Raw genomic sequence first — 20,438 nt, forward strand, 5'->3', positions numbered from 1 at the left:
GGCTTTGTAATTCAATTGCAGCCCCCTTTCCCATCCAATTGACGATGGATTTGTTCCTTTATTGCTACCCTGAGCTCACACTCGTCCCTCTCAGCCATCCGTAGAGAGCAGGTGACTTGCAAGGGCATCGAGGCTGAGTGCCTCGCCGGCCAGTGACTCCAAGACTCGTCTTTTTTGTTTTAGTTCTCGAACGGAAATGGTCAATGGACGCCTTTTCTCTTGCCGTAACTCTGTGTCACCAATCCACAAGAAGCCACCGAAAATTGAGTCCTCAATGGTGGGAAGGCGGCCCCCGCCAAGCGAGTCCTGCCCTGTGCAACCACCCACCTCCACGATCCACCCAAATGATGACAAGAACACCACATTTGCTCTTTCCTGCTTACATTGCTTAAGTACTCACCTCACCTTCCCAAGGGTAGGTACATTGCCCAAACACAATGTAAGCCGCAAGGCGACCAATCAAGGCGGCAAGAACCATCCAATGCCGCAAAGCTAAGTATCGGAAGCTACAAACTCTTAGGTATTCTGGTGCCTGGACTGTTTCTTGCCCCGCCTCTCTTCTGCAATGCTGTGCCCCCGGGCTCTTGCTCGACAAACAGCCACAAGAGTCATCCTTCACCGCAACACCTGCCTGGTCCTTCCCTTTTACCTATTCTGTGCTCCAAATGTCAGACTTCAGCCTCGCTCTTGGCTGTTTTTCATCCCACCCTTCTCGCGCAAGTGAGCAACTACGGTGGAGGGAAGCGATCAATGCGGAAGAAGAGCGCGCCTGCGCGCTTCCAAGTTCCTTCCAATTGCTCCTTCCAATTGCTCCTGTTCATGTCTCTCTCTCTGGAATGCCCAGATCTCACTCACGAATGCCTCCCGTCAGCTCCTCATAGGGTAGCCTTACGGGCTCCCTAGCTCTGTTTCCTCATGCCTCTTCTGTGCCTCCTGCATGCCTTGTCCGGTACTTTTTGCTTCCCATAGTTCGCCCCCCCTGTTGTTATAAAGAAGGGAGCAGCCGCTTCCACACCCAGGGAAGGTAAAGATTGCAAGTCTCACGATATCCAACCAACGTTCAAAGAAACCCAGGCTCAACCAAAACACTCGGCAACTGATCCGGGATCCCCCCTTGACTCCTGTTTCTCCCTTCTACTCTGATTTGACGTCCATCCCTCCGTTCACCGCCTCGACTTCATCAGTGCTTCAACTCCCATCGCCTCTCGTTACCTACACCTAGAACCTACGAGACAACACCGTCCTCTCCCCTTATCTTGCTGATAGGTCGCTGCTCATCATGGCCGCCCCAGCCGCCAACATGAGCTACTCTCCAAAGAGACTGATCGTGTGCTGCGACGGCACCTGGATGAATTCGTATGTCACCAAACCCCCCAGCTTATATCACCGATTTTGTTTGCTGATCCAACCCCCATAGAGAGAGTGCATACGTTAAGCCCACGCTCCTCAAGCCCAAGGGGTCGCTGCAGATTCCCTCAAACGTGACTCGCATCTCGAGGTGTTTTCGCCGAAGGTGCAGCGATGGCCGGATGCAAGTCATCGAGTACGAGTCTGGCGTCGGCACGGGTAGCAATACCCTCGACACCCTTACTGGCGGTGCTTTCGGCCTCGGTCTCGGAGAGGTAGGTGTCTTCTTTTCCCATCTGACCAGGGGAGTTGGCGAAGTACTAACATACACAACAGCGAGTACGCAATATCTACAGCTTCCTTTGCGCCAACTACTGCGACGGCGACGAGATCGTCCTTGTCGGATTCTCCCGCGGCGCTTACATTGTCCGTTCCGTTGCTGGCATGATTTCCGACTTGGGACTCTTGACCCGTGAAGGCGTTGAGCACTTTTGGCCCATCTTCAAAGACATGGAGAACTGGAACAACCACCGCTACCGTGACGAATTCCCCACGATGCCGTTTGACAACAAGCCCAAGGGCGAAGGGGCAGCGGAGGTCTACAGGGCGAGGCTGGAAAAGGTAAACCCGACGTTCCCCAATATGGAGGATACTGGACGCTAACCTACGTAGCTCGGCATGACCCGTGTTAAACAAAACGAGGGCCAAGGGGATATCATCAAGGTCAAAGCAGTTGGTAAGGGAACCCCAATGCCAGTGGTTTTCCACAGCTAACAGAACAGCCGTCTGGGATACTGTCGGTAGCCTTGGCATCCCACAAATTGCCTGGTTAAACAAGCTCGGGATCTACGCATCGAACCGCGAGTTCAGATTCTGGGATACAAGCCTGTCTGACAGAGTCGAACACGCATTCCAGGCTCTGGCTCTCGACGAGACGCGTTACTCTTTCCAACCAGCTGTCTGGGAACGTCTCAAGGCTAACAGGCAAACGACTGATCTTCGACAAGTCTGGTTCCCGGGAAACCACTCAAACTGCGGTGGCGGCTGGAACGACCAGGGAATTTCTAACATCACTCTTGCCTGTAAGTCTACGTCCATGATGCCTCTGATCATTGACTAACATTGGGAAACAGGGATGATGGATCAGCTGGCATCCATTGGCGTCGAGTTTAACCACCTCGCACTCGAACGCTGCGTGCAGCAGTCCAATTCATTTTACCGGGCCCAAATCAAGGACAAGAGCATCAAGTGGGCAATGGACCCCGTCTACGGCCAGAACCACCCCCTCCGGCCTTGGGGTCTCGGTTCTATTCAGAAGACGTCAAACCTTCTCTACACCTTGGCCGGAAAGATCATTCGCTCGCCTGGCTTGTACAAGCAAGTCAATGCTCATACGGATGCTCGAACGGCTACTTTCCTCACAGACACAAACGAGCGCATCCATTCATCGGTCCGCATCCGTCTGGCTTGCAAGGGCCTGGGGTTGAATGACCTTGGAGAGTGGGACAACCCGGCTATGAAGAAGAATTGGCGGCTTGTCTACTCGAAAGCGACTTATGAAGACCCGGTTCCGCACCATCCAGTCTGGGAACCTGAGTCGGATCAGCAAGAGTGTATGAAGCATCCTGCCGACGCCGACTCTGATGGCCGTTGGGTATGGGAATATTGTGGCCCTAAGGAGAATGCTCCAACTAGTCCCAACGGGAGAACCTTGGTGGAGGAGCCCCTCGGGCCGTACGAGCGTCACCTATTGAAGTTGACCGGTGGTGACCCCAATGTGTATCAGTATGTGGCATCAAAGGAGGGCACTAAGCGCGCTCTGGAAGCAGAGAGCAGCTAGTGCTAGGTGTTGTAGCATGGTACGGCGCTGAGATACCCACTTCCCTCGTAGCATAGCTTTGGCGTTTGGCTGTTTTCGAAACATGGTATTAGACTAATAGATTGACACTGTATTCTCCGACTTCTGCTGTCAGTGCGAGTCCTCGTTCCTGGCACGACTACAAGGAAACAATGATTCTTCGAGAAATCCACGAGGCTCACGTCTCTTCATTTGCCAGTACGATGGTCTTAAAGACATAATTTGGGCCCTTATCCGATGTATCGACCAGCTTCCGACGCCAGCTTCCGATCAGGAAGTCTTGTTGCCCAGGCATCATGCGATGCTGACCAAGCTACGGGAAGTGACCTCCACCCACTCTCAGCCCCCAAGCGGCCGGCGATCCGAAAACGAGCACGAAGTCAAGATGCAAGAGTGGTTCATCCATGGCAAGCATATTTCCTAATTGAGGAATTTCTTTATCATGGTTGCAGGAATGACAACGACGACTATGTTCACCGCAGTGGCTATCATCACTCATACAGTATTCAACCAGCAACTTAGTCTGGGATTTACTTACACAAGGCTTAACAACGCTCGAAATACTTTAAAGTGCACTTGTAGAATGTTCGGGGGCGTTTATTGGAATAAGCTTATTGTTTGAATTTTGGATGGCCCCGGTTCGTCACGTAATGTGAATTCTAGACTAGCCCTTGGCACCAACTTTCGCCCTCTTCCGTTCTACCACGATATCTCGGCAGAGTTCATCTTCATTAGGGAACTTGGCCTGACCGGCAAGGCCGTGGCATGTACCAGCCCGTTCATCCGATTACGGAGACTGGGAAAAGCAAGAATTCTTTCCAACAAACACTAGAAAAAGCGGCATGGTCAATTGAGTGAGGGGAGAAGACGCTAGAGAGACCTTATGGTGACATTATCTCATGAGGTGGGGTCGGCCGAGGCTGGGGTCCCCACTGGGTTTGTAAGTCTACCGCGCGCGTCGGCTCTTTTATTTACCACCTTTTCTGTTGTAGACACTGCTTGTGACGGCGATGCTTACCAACATTGAGATGTTTTTGAAGTCGTCGCGATTCGGGTCGAGCCAGGACATGCAGGTTCTGCGACGTTGAAGCCTTGAAGGCGGCATTGGCTGGATTATTTGAATTATTCAGCAGAGGAGTGGTCTGAACAGAGATGCCGTGGGAGAATCAATGCTGTTGACCGGTCCGTAGTCTCGTTGTAGACTTACACGGCAAGATGATCCCAAGCAATACAGCTGATATTCAACATGAGTATATAGGAGAGTGGCATCTCTAGTAGTATGGCTTCTAATCGGACCATCATCCTCACTATCCTCAAATTTCATCCAGGACTTTGCTTCTGCTCCTACATACCTCACTCGTCGTCTTTGACTTACACCAACGCCGCACCTCACCATGATGATCGGCTCAACTCTGCTGGTCGCCACCAGCCTCGTCACCATGGCAGCAGCATACGACACAACCTTCGGCTTCAATGGCGCCCCCATCATCGAAACCCGCACCCTCGACGAGATCCATCAAGCCGCCCTCGCCGAGGGCGGCATCGTGACAGCCTGGCACGGAGGCGACGAGAAGAACCAGCAAGACGGCCTCAAGCGGGCCTTTGAGTCCCGTTTCCCCGGCATGACGCTCAACATCACCGTCGACGTGTCCAAATTTCACGACGGGAACATTGACCGCCAGCTCGCCCTCTCCGCTCTCGGCGGTGCCGGCGCGCTGTACGTCGACACGGCGATCCTGCAGACCTTGCACGATTACCCGCGCTGGGACCTCGAGGGCGCGCTGCTGCACTACCAGCCTGTCAACTTTGACAAGATTCACCCGGCGTTCCGGGACGTTCGCGGCGCGTGGCACGGGGTTTCGATTTTTGCGTGGACGTTTATCTGGAATGCGGACCGGGAGGGGGACGGGCCGAGAGAGTTTGCGGATTTCTTGGAGCCGAGGTTCAAGGATCGGCTTGTTCTCACGTATCCTAACGACGATGATGCGGTGTTGTATGCGTTTGATCTGATGTGAGTACAGCTACACCTTCTGGGCTTGTACCCAAACCAAAGTCTTCTGCATAGGCAGACCGTAGTTGACACTCAACTAACGCCCCCTCTCAACAGCATGCAGCAATTCGGCTACGAAAGGTTCGAAAAGCTCCTCGCGCAGAACCCGCGCTGGGTTCGCGGCACCGGTACGCCCGTCACCCTCCTCACCTCGCCCAACACGACTCTCTCGGCCACCTTCACCGCGGGTATCGGCCTCACTCCCCTGGCGCCGCTGAACGTTTCCATACCAACTAATGGCACCTTTGTGACGTGGGCGCAGAGGGCGGCTATCTTCAGGGACGCGCCGCATCCGGAGGGCGCGAAGTTGCTTCACAACTTTATGCTGAGCGACGAGTACCAGTCTACAACGGCGGCGGCGGGGTCATGGAGCGTGAGGAAGGATGTGGCGCCGCCGGCGGGGTATCCCGGGATTATGGATGTCGAGACGACGAATCCGGTTGAGTTTGAGAGGTTCATGGGGGACCGGGTGCGTGTTGAGCGGTTGAAGCTGTTCTTTGAGGATAAGATTGGGACGGCGCAGGGGTTGAGTCCTCTTCTTGATGACTTGTGAGGGCTTGATTAGTGAGTTTTGGTGTAAGCTGTGGTTTATGGACTACATGTGATGGACGGAGTTGAAAAGATGCGTGTATGGGAGTTGGCGAGAATTGGCTCTGAAACAATGGCTTCGATTCAATATTGTTATCAATTTTGTCGACATCGGCGAGACTCAGACAGTTGCAATAGTCAAGACGTGGCAGACAATCTTGGTCAACGTAGCAGGATTTGCAGAGAACGAAGATAGCTCTATGTGTCTCCAATTTCTCACAGCATGGGTTCTGCGATGGAATCTTGTGACTCTGGCACTTTTGCCGGTAGTCCAAGACAGCTTTGTGTTTGTTCTCGAGTCCCATGGCCGTTGCCTCGATCGAATATTCATAGAAACAAAGTCTAGTGTCCTCCTTTTCTCGATTACTCCAAAGCCGGCGGAGTTCCGCTACCGAACCCGCAGGGTACACCCTTGCCCGTACATGCTGCAGCCCGAAATAAGCGGGACGGGTCCTCCCGCTTGGTTCATCCCGTCGAGTTTAAGTTGCATCAAAGGATCAGCTGAATCAGCGCCCACTCGTGAGAGTCCCCACGATTACGGGCTCCTAGGGACGAGACTGGAAGGTGGACTTGTCTAGTAGAGTGTACCAAGACAGTCCTTACTAAGAAGCCAGTCGGAATTCCATTAGTCTAGGCACCAACTTTTGATTCAGTGTCTGTCTGCCTCATAGAATGGAGATGATGGTTTTGTAATGGCAGCTAGCAGCCTCAAATCTCGAGAGCAGAATTTGTATATATCCTCAGCTTCGGGCGGTTGTAGTGCCTACCATCCAGCCCTTAGCCATCCATTTCAAGCAAACATCCTATTGCCCATCATCGACTCCTTCATCTCTCACAAACGACTATCAAACAAACGTACCCGTTCATCACCCAAAATGTACACCCCATCCATCCTCACGCTCCTCGCAGCAGCAGCCCTCCATCTGGCAACCCCCGTCTCAGCAAACTACGAATCCGGCAAAGCAGTGCAGATCAACTTCTACTCCAACTCGGGGTGCTCCGCCTACACCAGCGAGACGGCGGCGTGGTGGACCCGCTGGCCCCACGCGGCCGAGTACGTCAACGGCGGGAGCGCGGGCGACTGCTTCTCGCTCGGCATGCCGGGCGCCAGCGGGAGTCTCAATGTCGCCGGCGTGTGGCGGGGCAATGGGGCTCAGACGGGCGGCGGGTGCGATTTGTATGACGGGTACAACTGCGGCGGCGCCAAGGGGCGCATTGGGTTTAATAGCGGTTCGGGAGGCTGTGTTGCTTCTAGGAGCTCGAATGGGTTGTTGTGGAAGAGCGCTTACTGCGGTGCCGCTTAAGTGTGGCGGGAGTGGAAGGGGAGAGGTTTGAAGGTTGTTGCGTCCTGCTTGGGTCTCGTCGGATGTTGAGATGTTTGGTCGAAATGCTCTACTGATCATGGAAACGTATCAATACTTCCTCACAAGCGTATGTTTACGGGATAGTGTGGCTTTTGAACACACCACGAACGCTTCATGGCAAGGACAATATTTGAAGCAAGCAAACATTTGAACCATAAGAATCGCGTACCTTTTGGAGCCAATTCTGTCCCTACGGTCTGTTCCTACGATCAAGAACTCCATACTTGTAAAATTCAGAGTGAAGATCTGCTGAGAAGACCATTGTTCTACGGGAAGACTGTCTTCTCATGGCCTCGCAGGGACGATGCCCTCTCGCCCATCCACGTCCGTCCACTCCTGAAGCGCGTCAAACAGTCTCCCCCACTTCCCACCAGACCACTCATTCCTCAACGCCTCCCACTCAGGCAAACACCCCCTCATGAACTGCAACCAGCCCCCGACGATAAAGTCCGCATACACGGGGCTCTCGCGGCCGTCCATAAAGGGACCCGCTCCCCCGGCAGGGAAACAGGGACCGAGCTTAGCCTCCAAGTTCGTCTCAAAATCCTCCAACATCTTCTTCCTGAACTCCGAGCCGGGGGGGATCTCGAGGTCCTCCCATTTCTTGCCCGGGAACCGGTCCAGGAACGATTTCCTGTCGGCCTCGACGGTGCGCGGGTCGAGGGGCATGTAGAAGCCGCCGAGCGGGGCGCCGTACTGGCTGAAGACTTGGTCTACGAAGGCGTTGAAGACGCGGTGCAGGGCCACCGTGCTGCTGCCGCTTTCTCCATCCTGGAAGAGTAGGTCTTTTTTACCGGCGAGGTAGGTTCTCTGCAGGTGCAGCGCGATGTCGAATGAGTCGCCCACCAGGATTTCCTTCTTCTCTCCCGAGCTGGAGGAAGAGGCGAGGGGGTCGCGGATGATGGGCAGGGTGGGGAAGTCAGTGCCATCGTCGTGTTTGCGGTTGGCGGGGAGTTGGAGTGAGTTGCGCGTCTCGCTGACGGCGTTGAGGGGAACCCAGGTTGTGCGGTAGGGGACTTTGGCGAAGTTGAGCGCGAAGCTGTGGAATGTTAGCCGGTGTAAAGTCTTTCTCCCCGTGAATGAGATGCGGGGGTGGGTGGGGGTGCTTTACGCACCGTGTCTTCCACGGGTTCGGTGCCATTGGATAGGCTTTTGGATCGAGGATGATGTCGTAGAACGTGATTGTGGGCTTGTTCGAGGCGTCCATGATGGGCGAAACTGAATTGAGGTACTGATTGACGGACTGTGTTGATGTGGCGTTCATGTGATTCTAATGTCTGGAGGATACTGAGCAATTGAGACAGGTAGGTAGGAGTGAAGAGAAGTCAATGGCTATTTCTACTTTTCACAACGAGGTCAGATACACACACACACACTGCTAGCGTTGGAATGTTCTCTTCCTGTAATTCAGAAGCAGCACGGGTGATCTGCAGCTGGGAAGGCATAGCCGCGATGAATCATATGCTATACAGGGCCCTAGCGGCCGCGACGGTGTGCCCCGATAGGCTAGCCCCGATGCCCCCGCTCGTAGCTGTGAGACAAACATAAAGCCACGGCCCGCGATGTGGGGCAGTGTATCCGGAGATCGGTTGAGTGAGCTAATGCCGTAAGACGGAGCGAATTATGGGGCTGCCGGTGCTTTGCACCTGCGTAAGTCGGATCCTTCCCGGAAGTGAGGTGATTACTGATCCCGGTCTGGGAAATACATATACGCACTACAGCTTTTGACTCGATTCGGCAATTGGATGACGGGACACTTTACCTACCTCTTCGACCCGGCAGCACCGTGCACGACGGTACGTGTGTTCGTATCCTTCAGAGAGTGAAATGGACCAGTCCACGTCGGGTTAGCGATGGCATGTAATGTTCGGTGAAGGGCTCGGTGAATGATTCAGATGTTTAAGCTTGAATAAGCAGGAACAATAGATCACTAATCATGAGTCGAGAGCACGACCCATTCTCAGCTCGGTGAGGCACGCACAAATGCGCACGATACTCTCCTATGATGAAGGAAGTCAGCTGCAATGCCAATTGAATGTATTCTCCTTCATTTCATCTACAACAGCCGAGCGCGCGATTCTGTCGTTCCAGAATCATGGCGGTGGGATACCGGAGGAAACTAACGGCCTGTATGGCATCCTCACGTCTTGGCATGGGAGACGATTGCTTACCCTTCCTACAGGAGTATCATTCGCCTTCAAGCCGTCATTATCAACAATCCCCAGGCTTGCGCCTGCCCTAACAAGCAATTCGTAAGCATCCTCCCGCCCGTTCTGGCCTGCGACGTGTAAGGCAGTCCAGCCATGGAACCCTCTCTGATCCAGCCGAGCACCGCCGCGTATCAACTCCGCGATAGCTTCAACATGGCCGTACCTCGTCGAAATCATGAGCGGCGTCCACCCAAGACGGCTCTCGACGCCCGGGTTCGCGGATGCAGCCAACAGGATCCGGATGCAATGCCTCCCGCAGCCACGACGGGCCGCGACGTGCATCGCTGCTTCGCCCTGCGCGTCGACATCGTCGGTGGGTACGCCCAGCTTGACGAGAGACTCGAGCACCTCGTGTAAGCATGATTTTGTCAGCCGGTGAAGGTAGGATGGTGGTTCGACTGGCTTCTTTGAAGACTCTTGGAGCTCTGACGCGACGAGCTTGAGGATGTGAGGGAGGCCGAAGGCTGCGTATGTGCGGCTTGCTAGGCGCAGGTTGCAGAGGTCATGCTTGTTTAGATGCTATAGCGTGTTAGTCGTTTTGCTTTCATTGGATCACTAATCTTGAGGACCTTGAGTATATCGTGGAGAATCTCTGGCGGAAGACCGTCAGGTGATGAAACGCCCATCTTGAACGGCTGTCGTGAACGTCTTCCTATTGCTTTCTCGTTGATAGCTGTGCTCGTCTCATGATGGGCAACCAGTGCATATATAAGTGCCTATGCTCGGTGCTGTGTGCTAATCTTCACCGTGATTGATAATCAGCAAACTTTGCACTATGGAAATACAGCCATACAGCGTTGAAACTTGAGGACATACAGTTTGGCCTAAAAGGGCAGAATAGATTCTGGCCTGACTGGCTTTCGGCAGTCCGCAGAATGGTATTGGCCGTGTTCCCGGGCTGGTCTTAGTACAATAGCATTGAATCTATCGTCAAATCCACGCTTCATCAGGCTCCAGTTAATCTAACCTCACTACAACTAAGGTTGGTCCAGGGTCCCTCAATCACGTCGGAGGTCCATGGAGAGCTTCTAATGCAATGATGAGAAGCGAGGAGCTCTTCTCACGCTCCGTTGTCACGACTGGAAACTTACCGCGCAAGTGTCTCGGGGAGCACCGCCCCCACTCCTACCCTTGAGGGGCAGCGGCGGTCATTCTCGGCCGGCCGGTCGGCCCTACTAATACGGCACCTGGCCCCAGCTTGGGTTGGAGAACGCTGACCCAACAGGCAGATGTGCAGGGAAACTCAATTGGCCAATGAGACCAGTGGAAAATAGCTTCGCTCCAGCTTCACTCGTTCTTCAAGGCCGGCGCGTCGCTTGAGTAGCGAATTCGGGTGCACCTAACTTATTCGAATTTCTATGCTACTGGATAAAGCAATCGAGATGATCATTTTCAAGGTCTCTTTGGGCGGGACTTTTGTTTGCCTGCAGCTCAAGTGGCACTGTGCAACCGGAAGTGCAGCAACATCCAGCTTCCACAATTTGCGGCTGCCTCTATGGACTACTTCACCATCTTGAACCACCACATACGACCATACCCATTGGAAAACTCGGGATACCGTCCGCTCTCCCATAGATAAGCCAATGAGGGCCGGATTAGTAGTTGGGTCGGTGACGACCAGCGAATACCTGGTGTTGTATGTTTTTGGAGTTTTGGTGGGTTTAAGTGGACTCACGATGTCTTCCTTTTGATTGCGGCCGGGCTCGCTAATACGCGGGACGTTGTTGAGCCGTAAACACGGACACTTGGTTATAGCCGAAACTGCAGAAACTTTAACTGCCCGCGTGCGGCCCGCAGCATTGCCCTGTTCATTTATCACACACAGGTGTGAGATGAACTCTATCTTTGCACTGATAGTTGGGCACCGTATGCTGCCCCGTAACAACGTCATTCGAGGCGGTATAGAATGCCAAAAGGTCCAATTTGCAATATGGGGAGCTTCATACTAACATAGTTCTTATATGCAAAGAAGATGATATCTTGAAAGTAATACAAGACTCTCGATAGTAGACCATCACACAGCAGAAACCGCCTGGCGTGGTAACTCCACACTGAGACTGCAAGTGAACCATCGCGAGAGTCATACTATGACCCTCTTTCTCTGTGGGGTTTTGCAAGACCGATTGGGCAGCCTGCCGTATTCAGAGTCAGCATGAAGCACTGTACGGAGTAGTCTGGTGATGCTCAACGACGTACAATGACTCGCTTGTCGCCGCGTGGGATGACCCGTTCGTCTCATTCGTACTGACTCGCCAGTACGGAGAAGAATAGCGGATCATAAATCAAAAGTCCATGGGGATTACGATCAACATTGTAAAGCCAACATGAGGCCAGAACTCACGACCAGCCAATCTATTAGACTCGACAACAGAAACTGGGGATCGGAGGTACGCGGACAACAACATATACTTCGGCGGGTAGCTCCTCCAGCTTCCAGGTATAAGTAGTAGCGCTCGAGCTCTGTATATGTGATTGTAACTACCCGCTAACCACATCGAGTCGATCTTGCAATAATATCACATTCACTCCTTCTTCTACACATAAATCAGTCATCATGAAGTTCACCCAGGCATTCGTCATTGCTTCCATGTCCCTCGGCGTCATGGCAGGCTGCCGCCATGCCCCCGAGGTCTGCAAATCGGACGTCGGTCCTATCTCGCGAGGCCTCACCAACGGTTGGGTCTGCGATCTTCCCGAAGACTTGCCCTGCCAGACGACTTGGGAGATCACTGGTGAGAGGCAGCGATCTGAGCCCGGCACCGTTGGTATGGAGACGATGAAGTGCTGCAAGCCCCAGCCCGGCTGTAAGTTTCCCTTGATGCTGAGAGATGCTGGCTTTGATACTGATATACTTGCGATAGGCTGAGCATGTTAGTCGCATGTACTAGGTGCTTGATGTGCGGGGTGTGGAGATGGTGCAGTCTCCCGCGGAGGAAGCCTGGATGATCCTGCGCTGTAGCGAGGCCTTCATAGGCTGTTGGTGGATAAAGTCAACGAATACTACGATCTCAGCGTCGAGAATGAGAGCAGGGAATTTGGTGAGACTCTGTCTGTGAACAGAGCTATTATGAACAGTCTCCGGTCTGTCAAAGTATATACCATTCAAGATTAGAGGCACGAAGAAGAACAAGAAAGCCTATAAACATAGAACGTGGGAACGACAAGTAGACATCAGCAACTGCCACACAGTTCAGATCTTAACCATCACCACCAATTTTTCAACGGCTAGGGGGCTCATAACAATTGGACATAGAGATACATGTATGAAGTGAGAGGCAAATCACTCAACAAAATTGCATAGTAGGAGCAATTGGGGGTATTTCTTACCGCTTGATGGTTCATCGATAGTCAACAAATCGCAGCACAGCCGCTTCTGTTCTTCTTTTGCGCAATCACGGAGAACCCAATAGGCAGTGTGTCCCGGTAAGGTAGCTCAAAGGTCTACGAGATCCTGTAAGCTTCAATGGTGGACGTTGACTGCAGGTGTTCATGGCCAAAGCTATAATTCCGCAATCCCGGAATTGTGAGACCCGCTACTACATGTATGTTCTAGCTTAACGCTTATGAACGGCTCTTTATCCACAGCGCCATCGTAGTCTGCCATGTGATCGAAGACGCGAGGCTAGACGTCACCTAGCCCATAACCTGATTGAGACTAAATATCCTACATTGCCGGGGAATAAAGGATTCCATCCACAGCGAGCGAGCGCCACTGCTAACTGCATTCGAATGCCAAGTCCAGGACCTACTTACGAATTTCAGGAGAAATCAACGAAACCCCTGGTTCCTGCAGGTATATGTAGGGATGATTTCGTTACACATACGAGAAGAACAGTGGATGTCTTCCTCCAGGCTAACAAAATGCAGTCAGTTCTCCCCCGAAACAGCTGCAATAGTGCAGGTGTAGCTAGTTCAACATCGCTTGCCCAACCAGCGTGGTCGACAACTGTAGGAATCTTCCTCGACTCTTATGCCAACAGAGACGTAGGGAATACGACCCTGGAATCTCTCGGAAATGAGTCCAGTAGGACCGGAAACCCTTTCATATTAAGAGACGATGTTGAAAGCGTCGGACCCGATCCGGAAGAAGAGTCCTCCGTTGAAATTGGGAATAGATGGCTTCGGGACCCGCATCCACACTGGGGGACATCACTAATATATGACTCCAGCGATTCGGAAGAGCCTTACATTGAGTCTGGGAACAAGCTTCGTCAAGCTTCGAAACATGACTCGTTGCCAACATTCCTGAATGAGTATGATAGAGTGCAAGACCTTTTGGTCAACGGTGAGAATGAAGATGACACATCATGCTGGCCCCCAAGACGCATGGAGTCAATGAACATACACACCCGCACTAAAACCAGATTGTAAGTTCGTTTCTTAGTATTCCTGTGTGCGACAACCGAGGATTGCGCTGACTTTAGCATGCAGAAGGCCAGCAAGAACGTACAGGCATGCGTTCAAAAAACCAAGCTTGTGGAGAGCTGGACCACTGGCAGAAGCTGGGGCTTGGACACAAAGTTCGAGCAAGCCAATACAGTGGGATTCAGACGACTCGAAGCTTGGAGAGCGAGCTAGCTTCAGTACAACTTCAGGCTTGGTCTTTGGCGCAGCATTGATCAACCGATCTCAAGCAAGGCTTTCCTCGAAGGCCTGCAGCTCAAGTAGCGACGCCGGTGATGATTCCTCCTCCGAGGATATTCGGCAATACGAGGAATGGGATATAGAACATGACAGTCGTAATCTGAATAGGTCGATTCGAAAACTGCTCTCTGATAGGAGAGACTATGCCGATGCCATTTACACTCCCCTTCAACATCAGATTCGAAGATCCAGAAAGCACAGAAATCACTCCCTAAACGGATCAGTATTGACATCCAGGATCTTCAACACGTTGGGCAATCAAGCAGAGTACGAGGCTGCCAATGAAGGAAGTCCCTCGGGGGGGAAGCGATCGACGGGCCTACGGACAAGAGCGGGCAGCTCAGCAACATCTGTAAGCTCGTTTAATATGTCTCATACACCTATGAGATTCAAGAGAAACAGGGATGACGATGAAGAGGAAGAGAATGAGCAACAGGAATCGTCGAGCAAAATGCCTCGTCTTGACAAGCATTGGCTTTGTCCATACGGTGTGAGGTATCAGAATTTGGCGCGTGGGGCTTGCCGAATGCCGACCAAGTTTAGGTCGTTTAGCGATTTAAAGTGAGTTGAACGACTGGGGCCCCCGGAAATCATTCGGTGCTGACTGCAATAGGGACCACTTAGGTTCAAGACACCTCAACCATACGAACGCGCGCGCACATCCTGAGCTTCTTATGTCTGAAGAACAATATAAAGCCATAGAGACAGCTGCCAGAGACGCGAACTCAAAGAGACACAAGAGAGGCACTGGTACATCGTTGGAAAAACAAAAGGGATTATTCCACGCGGTCTGGCGCATTCTATTTCCAAACGCCGGCCCTGGGCCAGAATCTCCATGTAAGTCTTCGATACTGTATAGAGACCCTTTATCGAGGCTTTCTGAATTCTGAATGGCTTCAAGTTAGCGAAGACTTCAAAAGTGGAGGGTTCAGCATGCTTGCCGACTCCATTTTCACCTCTTGGTCTGATCAAGCTTTCAGACGGGGCGAGATCTCCGACCCGACTCACTACCGTCCCAGCCGCACAGACTTCAATGAGATGGCGCAAAGCTTATTCGCGGCCGTTGGAGATCAGAAGCCTGACTTTACGGATAGCTTCCAGGCCTCACCCTCTGGAGGCATCATGAGCGGTCAACAGTTCGAGCTGCCTGGAGAGTCTTTGGGCGAGCTGCTCGGTTCTTTGGGGACCGCTACAGAAACACCAGAGCGGATGTCTTCGGATTTTACAGGGCTGACAACTCCCTGTTTCACTGTTAGTGATGAAAACTCACGAAAAACAAGCCTCAGCTCGTCTGTTCCAATTTCGGATGGTGCAATGATTCAGTCGGACTCAGTTGCCGCCGACACCTCCAGCTGGCGGAAGTCAGATAACCAGGAATGTCAACCGCCCTTTGATTTCCCGGCCTATCGGCCGGTCATGGATGCACCAATACCAATGGCGCCAGCGCCTAGCGATTGGCTTCACCCTGGAGCAGACCCTATGCTTACTGGATTGGGGAACTCGCTGGACATGAGCAGTCTTAATATGCCAAGAGAGACTCAGTCGTTTTACTTTCCACAACCACCATCAGGTCAAGATCCTGTAGCATCTCTTTTAGAGGCGATGGATGATTTCCTCGAGCAGTACTCCAGAAAACAGCGTTGAGGACAATCAGGACTGGTATATCTCGGCTTGTGTCCGTCCACCAACGCCGCTTTTTGAGGAACAGGGTAGTGGCAACAGACTTTCGTAAATGGACACGCAAAAGGGGATTGGAAGGGGGATCCAGGTGGAACTTAGTAGACACATGTGCTTTATTTCGTTTCAAGAGAATGTAAATCTTGAATTGTTTTCTGCAAGTAGTACTTGTCGTAATGAAATGAGACTCTCTAGCCGGGTAGAGACGGCGAGTGATCCAGTCGGTGGGGAAGCAGCAGTGCACGGAACCGGCCAGTTTTGTCAACGACAGTGGGATTATTACCTTGGTTGTAAATCCTTCCACCAACACAGAGGTTCAAACTTCTTCCAACAGAGTTCGCCGGAAATAAATGCCCTTCTAAGTCAATCTTGCGATTTCGCAGAACCGACTACGATGCAGAAAGGATCCCTCTGTTGTATTTTGGGGTACGCAGCATTCTTCGGGCAATTTAACCTGCCCAACACACACCTTTCTAAACCCGTTTTATCATCAATAACGTCCCATTAATTACATCTTACTGCTTGCTTGAACCGCCAAAGAAACTCGAGGCAATGTGTTATGGTTGCCGCAGACTCGGCTTCACGGAACCCTCTCCTCCGCCAGAGCCAGAGCATGACCGGGAGGACGAGGAGCCGCAGCCGCAGCCGCAAGACTTTGACAGGCCGGCGCCTCGAAAGCAGCTCCAACCGAAGCCCAAGACCATCGTTCACTCAGCGCCTAGCCATGACGGTATTCCGGCTTTCGTGGCATACTCGGTTCCCGCGGACACTCCGGAGGATGCCGATCTGACGCCCTTGCGCCCGGCGTACGCCTACGTCTTTTATGACACTTCTCCTGGCGCGCTTAATCCGGGACGCACCGAGGACCTGACCCGCGCCATATTCGACGGCACCAAAGATAGCCGCAGCTCTGACGGGCTGCCGGACAGAGTTGAGGTCTTTGCTATGCCCCTCCCACCTCTGCCCGAGACAGGGAGCTCGTATTCTGCCGAGGACATGGGGCTTGACCTCGTTCTTTCACAAGAGAGCCCCTGGTATACCCGTCTGGCCGCATGCGCATCGCGGGACTCTCAGGACGCACACTGTCTCCAGCACGCCGCAGCTTGCATACTTCATCACGAGCGGGAGATCCAGAATCGTCTGGTCATCGCGGACAGGGCGGAGGCGGTTTCGTGGTACCTCCCAGAAGGATTAAGCAATGCCTACTATACCCGTCGCATTGTGGTTGTCGATAGGCTTAATGATAAACCCAAGAACCTGCCCGGCCCTATCCGTTGGCAGGAGGCGCTCGCCTGGACACAAAGTCTTCCAAGCGAAGCAAGAGACTCGGATATCAATATGGCGGAGAGGGCTGAGAGCAGCCCGTACGGAAGAGGGTTGCTGGTCAAATGGCGGCCTCGCGATCAGGACGATGATGATGAGGAGGACGAAGAAACACCGCCACTCAACTGGGACAAAGTCGCGTTTGAAATGATAGGAGAATCGGCGTTGAGTTCCTGCCGATATGGGGTAGATGTTCTCTATGAGCATTTTATCCCCGACGGCGTATTCGATTTTGAAAGAGAGAAGGCTCGTGAACGAGGGGCAGTTGATGGAGTGGACTTGCCGATGCAGGCTAGATAGGCCCTCTGCTCGCCTTTACCGTCGGACAGAGTCGCCAGCCTACACCTCACTGACGTTAGCAGCGACTGTCACGCTTCTTCACACTAGATTAGTCGGGAAGATTATAGAATTTCGAGGGAAAGAAACAGGCCTTAGGTGTTTACTGAAGCTAGTTGGCAGGGGGGAGAGAGATGGATGGTCCCACCTGCTCCGTCCACCAGCCACGCCCAACGTGGTTCCGACGTTTTGGGGCGCGGACATGGCTTAGCGATGGGTCATTCTTGACGCAACGTCTGGCGTGTATCACTCATTCAACTTCCTTTCGCCCAGGGCAGAATCTCTAATAGTTTCGTCGGTAAGCCTTGTGTATCGGACAGGCTAACCATATGGGCCGAAGCCATTCTATTCTTTCCGTCGACCGAAGATCCGACTTGAATCCAGACATATCCCCATGTTTGTAAGTCCCCTAATTAAGCCGTGGTGGTAGAGGCCAATGCAGGCTTCTTAACAATATTTCCTGCCTCGCCCGTCGTATCTAGCTCAAAGCTATGAGCAGTATCCGTTCCTATAATCACGCCCCCGGCATGACCCGTTCCATCAAAGATCTCATCAATCTCCTCTAGAGTTCTGCCCTTTGTGTCAACGAATAACCAAATCGCAGTAGCCAAGATTGCGAGGTTCCATCCGCCGTTAATGGCAAAGTAGCGCCAGCCAATCTTCTCCATAGCTATCGGCGCCGTGTAGAGATTGAGAAAGCTGAAAGCATAGCCAATGGCCTGAGAAATTGCCACACCCTTAGACCGCTGCGAGTATTTCAAGATCTCGGGTGGATATGTATAGGCAAGGAGCATCCTTCAATCCTGTTAGTTTGATCTGCATCGTCTCCGAGGCTATAACGAGGCTTACCAGCTGAAAGACACGGCCAAAAGAAATAAGCCCACAACAGCGATGGCGCCAATGGCATATCCGTGGTCGTCGGGATATTGGTCTGCAAGGTACGAAAGGCCGGAAAGGATAGCAAAGAGGACGACAGTGGCAGCTGTGCCAAAGACTAGATATGTACTGTGAATCACACGCATCACACGGATCAAAGTAGCAAAACTTACTTAGAGCCTTGCGAGTGCCGATCTTGTCGATGACGAAGACGCCGGCAAGGCTGCAAAAGGCGTTCCATAACAGTAGGCCCATGTTCACCTGGATAATAGTACCATAGTTTTCAATTCCTAGTCCGGCAATTAGGAAGGATGAGAAGTATCTGAGCGTGCATAAGTCGGTGGCAGCTCGCGCATCATTGGAAGGATATGCAGACTTACAGGATGGCGTTTGCCCCTATAATTTGATAGCAAATGTTGATCAGCACGGCGATGATGAATCTTTTCAGATTGGAAGCTTTTGTTGAATGTTAGTCTGAGACCTGGATAGAGGAACAAGGACCCCGCATTACCAGGCGCGATGAGTTCTTTCCAGCCACCGTTGTGTTGCTCATCAAGTTTCAAAGTTCCCGTGATCTCCTGAGTCTCTGCGATCACCAAGGGATGTTGGCGATCACCGTTGGCATGCAGACGAGCGAGAATTTCGATAGCCTAAACAGATTTAGACACAAGGTTCGGCTTTTATCACATGCAGCTACCTACTTCTTCAGTACGGCCCTTGTGGAAGAGCCATCGTGGGCTCTCGTCAACGAATGGTAGGAGGCATAGAGCAAGGACAGATGGCACCGCTTCTCCCTTCATACAACAAGTCAGCTACGGTCTGCGTTGTCATCAAAAGTCACTCACAAGCATGATTCCACGCCATGCCCAGTCCGACTGCTTATCCCATATCCCCAAGAAGATGCATGTAGTGAAAAAGGCGGTAAATGGCGCGGAGACAAGCACGGCGTTGGCCAGCATTGATTTATATCTGGGCGCTCCCAGCTCCATAATCCACATGGGCGGCACAGAACCGTTGATCAAAGTAGCAAAGCCGATGAGAAAGCGACCGCAGACGAGCTGTGCAACTGAGGAGCATGTGTGTAAGCGAAGGTTCTGGTGAGAGAGAAGCCGACATGGCGCACTCACCTTTAGTTGCGGATGCTTGTAGTATGACGCCTATGATGATGCTCATAGCGCCTAGCCCAAGACCAGCCTTGCGTCCCCAGTGATCGACCAGGTGGCCAACAACGGGAGCGCCAATGATGCACCCGGCGCTGATGATGGCAGCATTGAGACCGATCATATCACTATTGAGTTCAAAATCTGTTTCAGTTTGTCAACTATGGTGGCTCATTTTATACTAGATGTGATGTTAGTCAACCCACGTTGTCGGTACGGCACGACGGCGTTCAGGTTGTTGATCATGGCGGCATCGTAGGAGATAATGCAAATGCTGAAAACTGCCTCGCAAAAGATCAGCGCATGCGAAAGAGTACTGCCCAGTTTCAGCGAAGCCATAATAGCGCAACGTGTTGCAAATGATCGTGTCTCATCGATTTTGTTAAAAATATTGATGAAGCACTGACATTGCCTGGGTTTACAGAGATGTAGCAAGTGTGAATAGCTTCAACCAACGTGACGTGGAGACGACACGCGACATGGGCTCATCTTATAGTCACGGCTTCGACGTCTTTGGAGTAGAGCACAGCTTGCCTCTTTCGACACCCCCTCGACTCAGCTAGATAAGCATGCTATAAGGCAGAGCCTGGCACTAATGTCCAGGGTCAGGGAAGAAGAAGCCATAGCTAGTCCCAAGTTATCGTAACTTTTTGAGCGGCTTGCACGCAGAAGACAAGTAGATCTAGGCAATCAGATGGCAGCCTATCAGCGAGAGAAATGCCTACGGTCCAGCTTGAGCCAATCAGGGAACCGTGGTTGACGTTAACCGTGGTTGACGTTTATCAATTCTATCGGTGTATTTTCCCCGGATTTCCCGAACTTTCCCAGGCGCTGAAATCGGCCGAGCACTGCCAATCATCTATGAGTAAGGTATCGTTCTATACAGGGCTTTGCTATCACAGCTATCTTCGTCAGACTGTCCCCGATTGCACGGATTGAATAATGATAACCTATGAGAGGACGGCTATTGAGTGCGTCAGTTCCGAATCCGTGAGAAAGCAGCAT

At 52.3% G+C, this 20,438-nt stretch overlaps 6 protein-coding genes across 6 annotated transcripts; 4 read left to right on the plus strand and 2 right to left on the minus strand.

Moving 5' to 3' along the window:
- Window positions 1-1,279: 1,279 nt before the first annotated feature.
- HER10_EVM0009783 (uncharacterized protein) lies at window positions 1,280-3,187 on the plus strand (the record flags this gene model as incomplete). Its single annotated transcript, XM_035479258.1, has 6 exons — window positions 1,280-1,356; window positions 1,418-1,622; window positions 1,684-1,968; window positions 2,020-2,083; window positions 2,130-2,429; window positions 2,481-3,187. 6 exons carry the CDS (start codon window positions 1,280-1,282, stop codon window positions 3,185-3,187), a joined length of 1,638 nt encoding a protein of 545 aa, XP_035336424.1.
- Window positions 3,188-4,602: 1,415 nt separating this feature from the next.
- HER10_EVM0009820 (ABC transporter) lies at window positions 4,603-5,808 on the plus strand (the record flags this gene model as incomplete). The annotated part of the gene is made up of 3 exons (XM_035479293.1): window positions 4,603-4,926; window positions 4,981-5,216; window positions 5,313-5,808. The coding sequence occupies 3 exons, from the start codon at window positions 4,603-4,605 to the stop codon at window positions 5,806-5,808; spliced, it is 1,056 nt and encodes a 351-aa protein (XP_035336430.1).
- Window positions 5,809-6,718: 910 nt separating this feature from the next.
- HER10_EVM0010288 (uncharacterized protein) lies at window positions 6,719-7,147 on the plus strand (the record flags this gene model as incomplete). The annotated part of the gene is made up of 2 exons (XM_035479752.1): window positions 6,719-7,062; window positions 7,099-7,147. 2 exons carry the CDS (start codon window positions 6,719-6,721, stop codon window positions 7,145-7,147), a joined length of 393 nt encoding a protein of 130 aa, XP_035336466.1.
- Window positions 7,148-7,492: 345 nt separating this feature from the next.
- On the minus strand, window positions 7,493-8,547 carry HER10_EVM0000516 (uncharacterized protein; the record flags this gene model as incomplete). Its single annotated transcript, XM_035470294.1, has 2 exons — window positions 8,323-8,547; window positions 7,493-8,246 (listed from the first exon to the last, which is right to left on the minus strand). The coding sequence occupies exons 1-2, from the start codon at window positions 8,469-8,471 to the stop codon at window positions 7,493-7,495; spliced, it is 903 nt and encodes a 300-aa protein (XP_035335569.1). The 5' UTR covers window positions 8,472-8,547.
- Window positions 8,548-16,290: 7,743 nt separating this feature from the next.
- HER10_EVM0001596 (uncharacterized protein) lies at window positions 16,291-17,361 on the plus strand (the record flags this gene model as incomplete). Its single annotated transcript, XM_035471340.1, has 1 exon — window positions 16,291-17,361. One exon carries the CDS (start codon window positions 16,291-16,293, stop codon window positions 17,359-17,361), a length of 1,071 nt encoding a protein of 356 aa, XP_035335665.1.
- Window positions 17,362-17,810: 449 nt separating this feature from the next.
- On the minus strand, window positions 17,811-19,914 carry HER10_EVM0009626 (uncharacterized protein; the record flags this gene model as incomplete). The annotated part of the gene is made up of 4 exons (XM_035479109.1): window positions 17,811-18,192; window positions 18,247-18,391; window positions 18,447-18,595; window positions 19,856-19,914. The coding sequence occupies 4 exons, from the start codon at window positions 19,912-19,914 to the stop codon at window positions 17,811-17,813; spliced, it is 735 nt and encodes a 244-aa protein (XP_035336411.1).
- Window positions 19,915-20,438: the final 524 nt, after the last annotated feature.

Source organism: Colletotrichum scovillei (assembly GCF_011075155.1).
Source record: "Colletotrichum scovillei strain TJNH1 chromosome Unknown Contig00003, whole genome shotgun sequence".
NCBI lineage: Eukaryota > Fungi > Ascomycota > Sordariomycetes > Glomerellales > Glomerellaceae > Colletotrichum > Colletotrichum scovillei.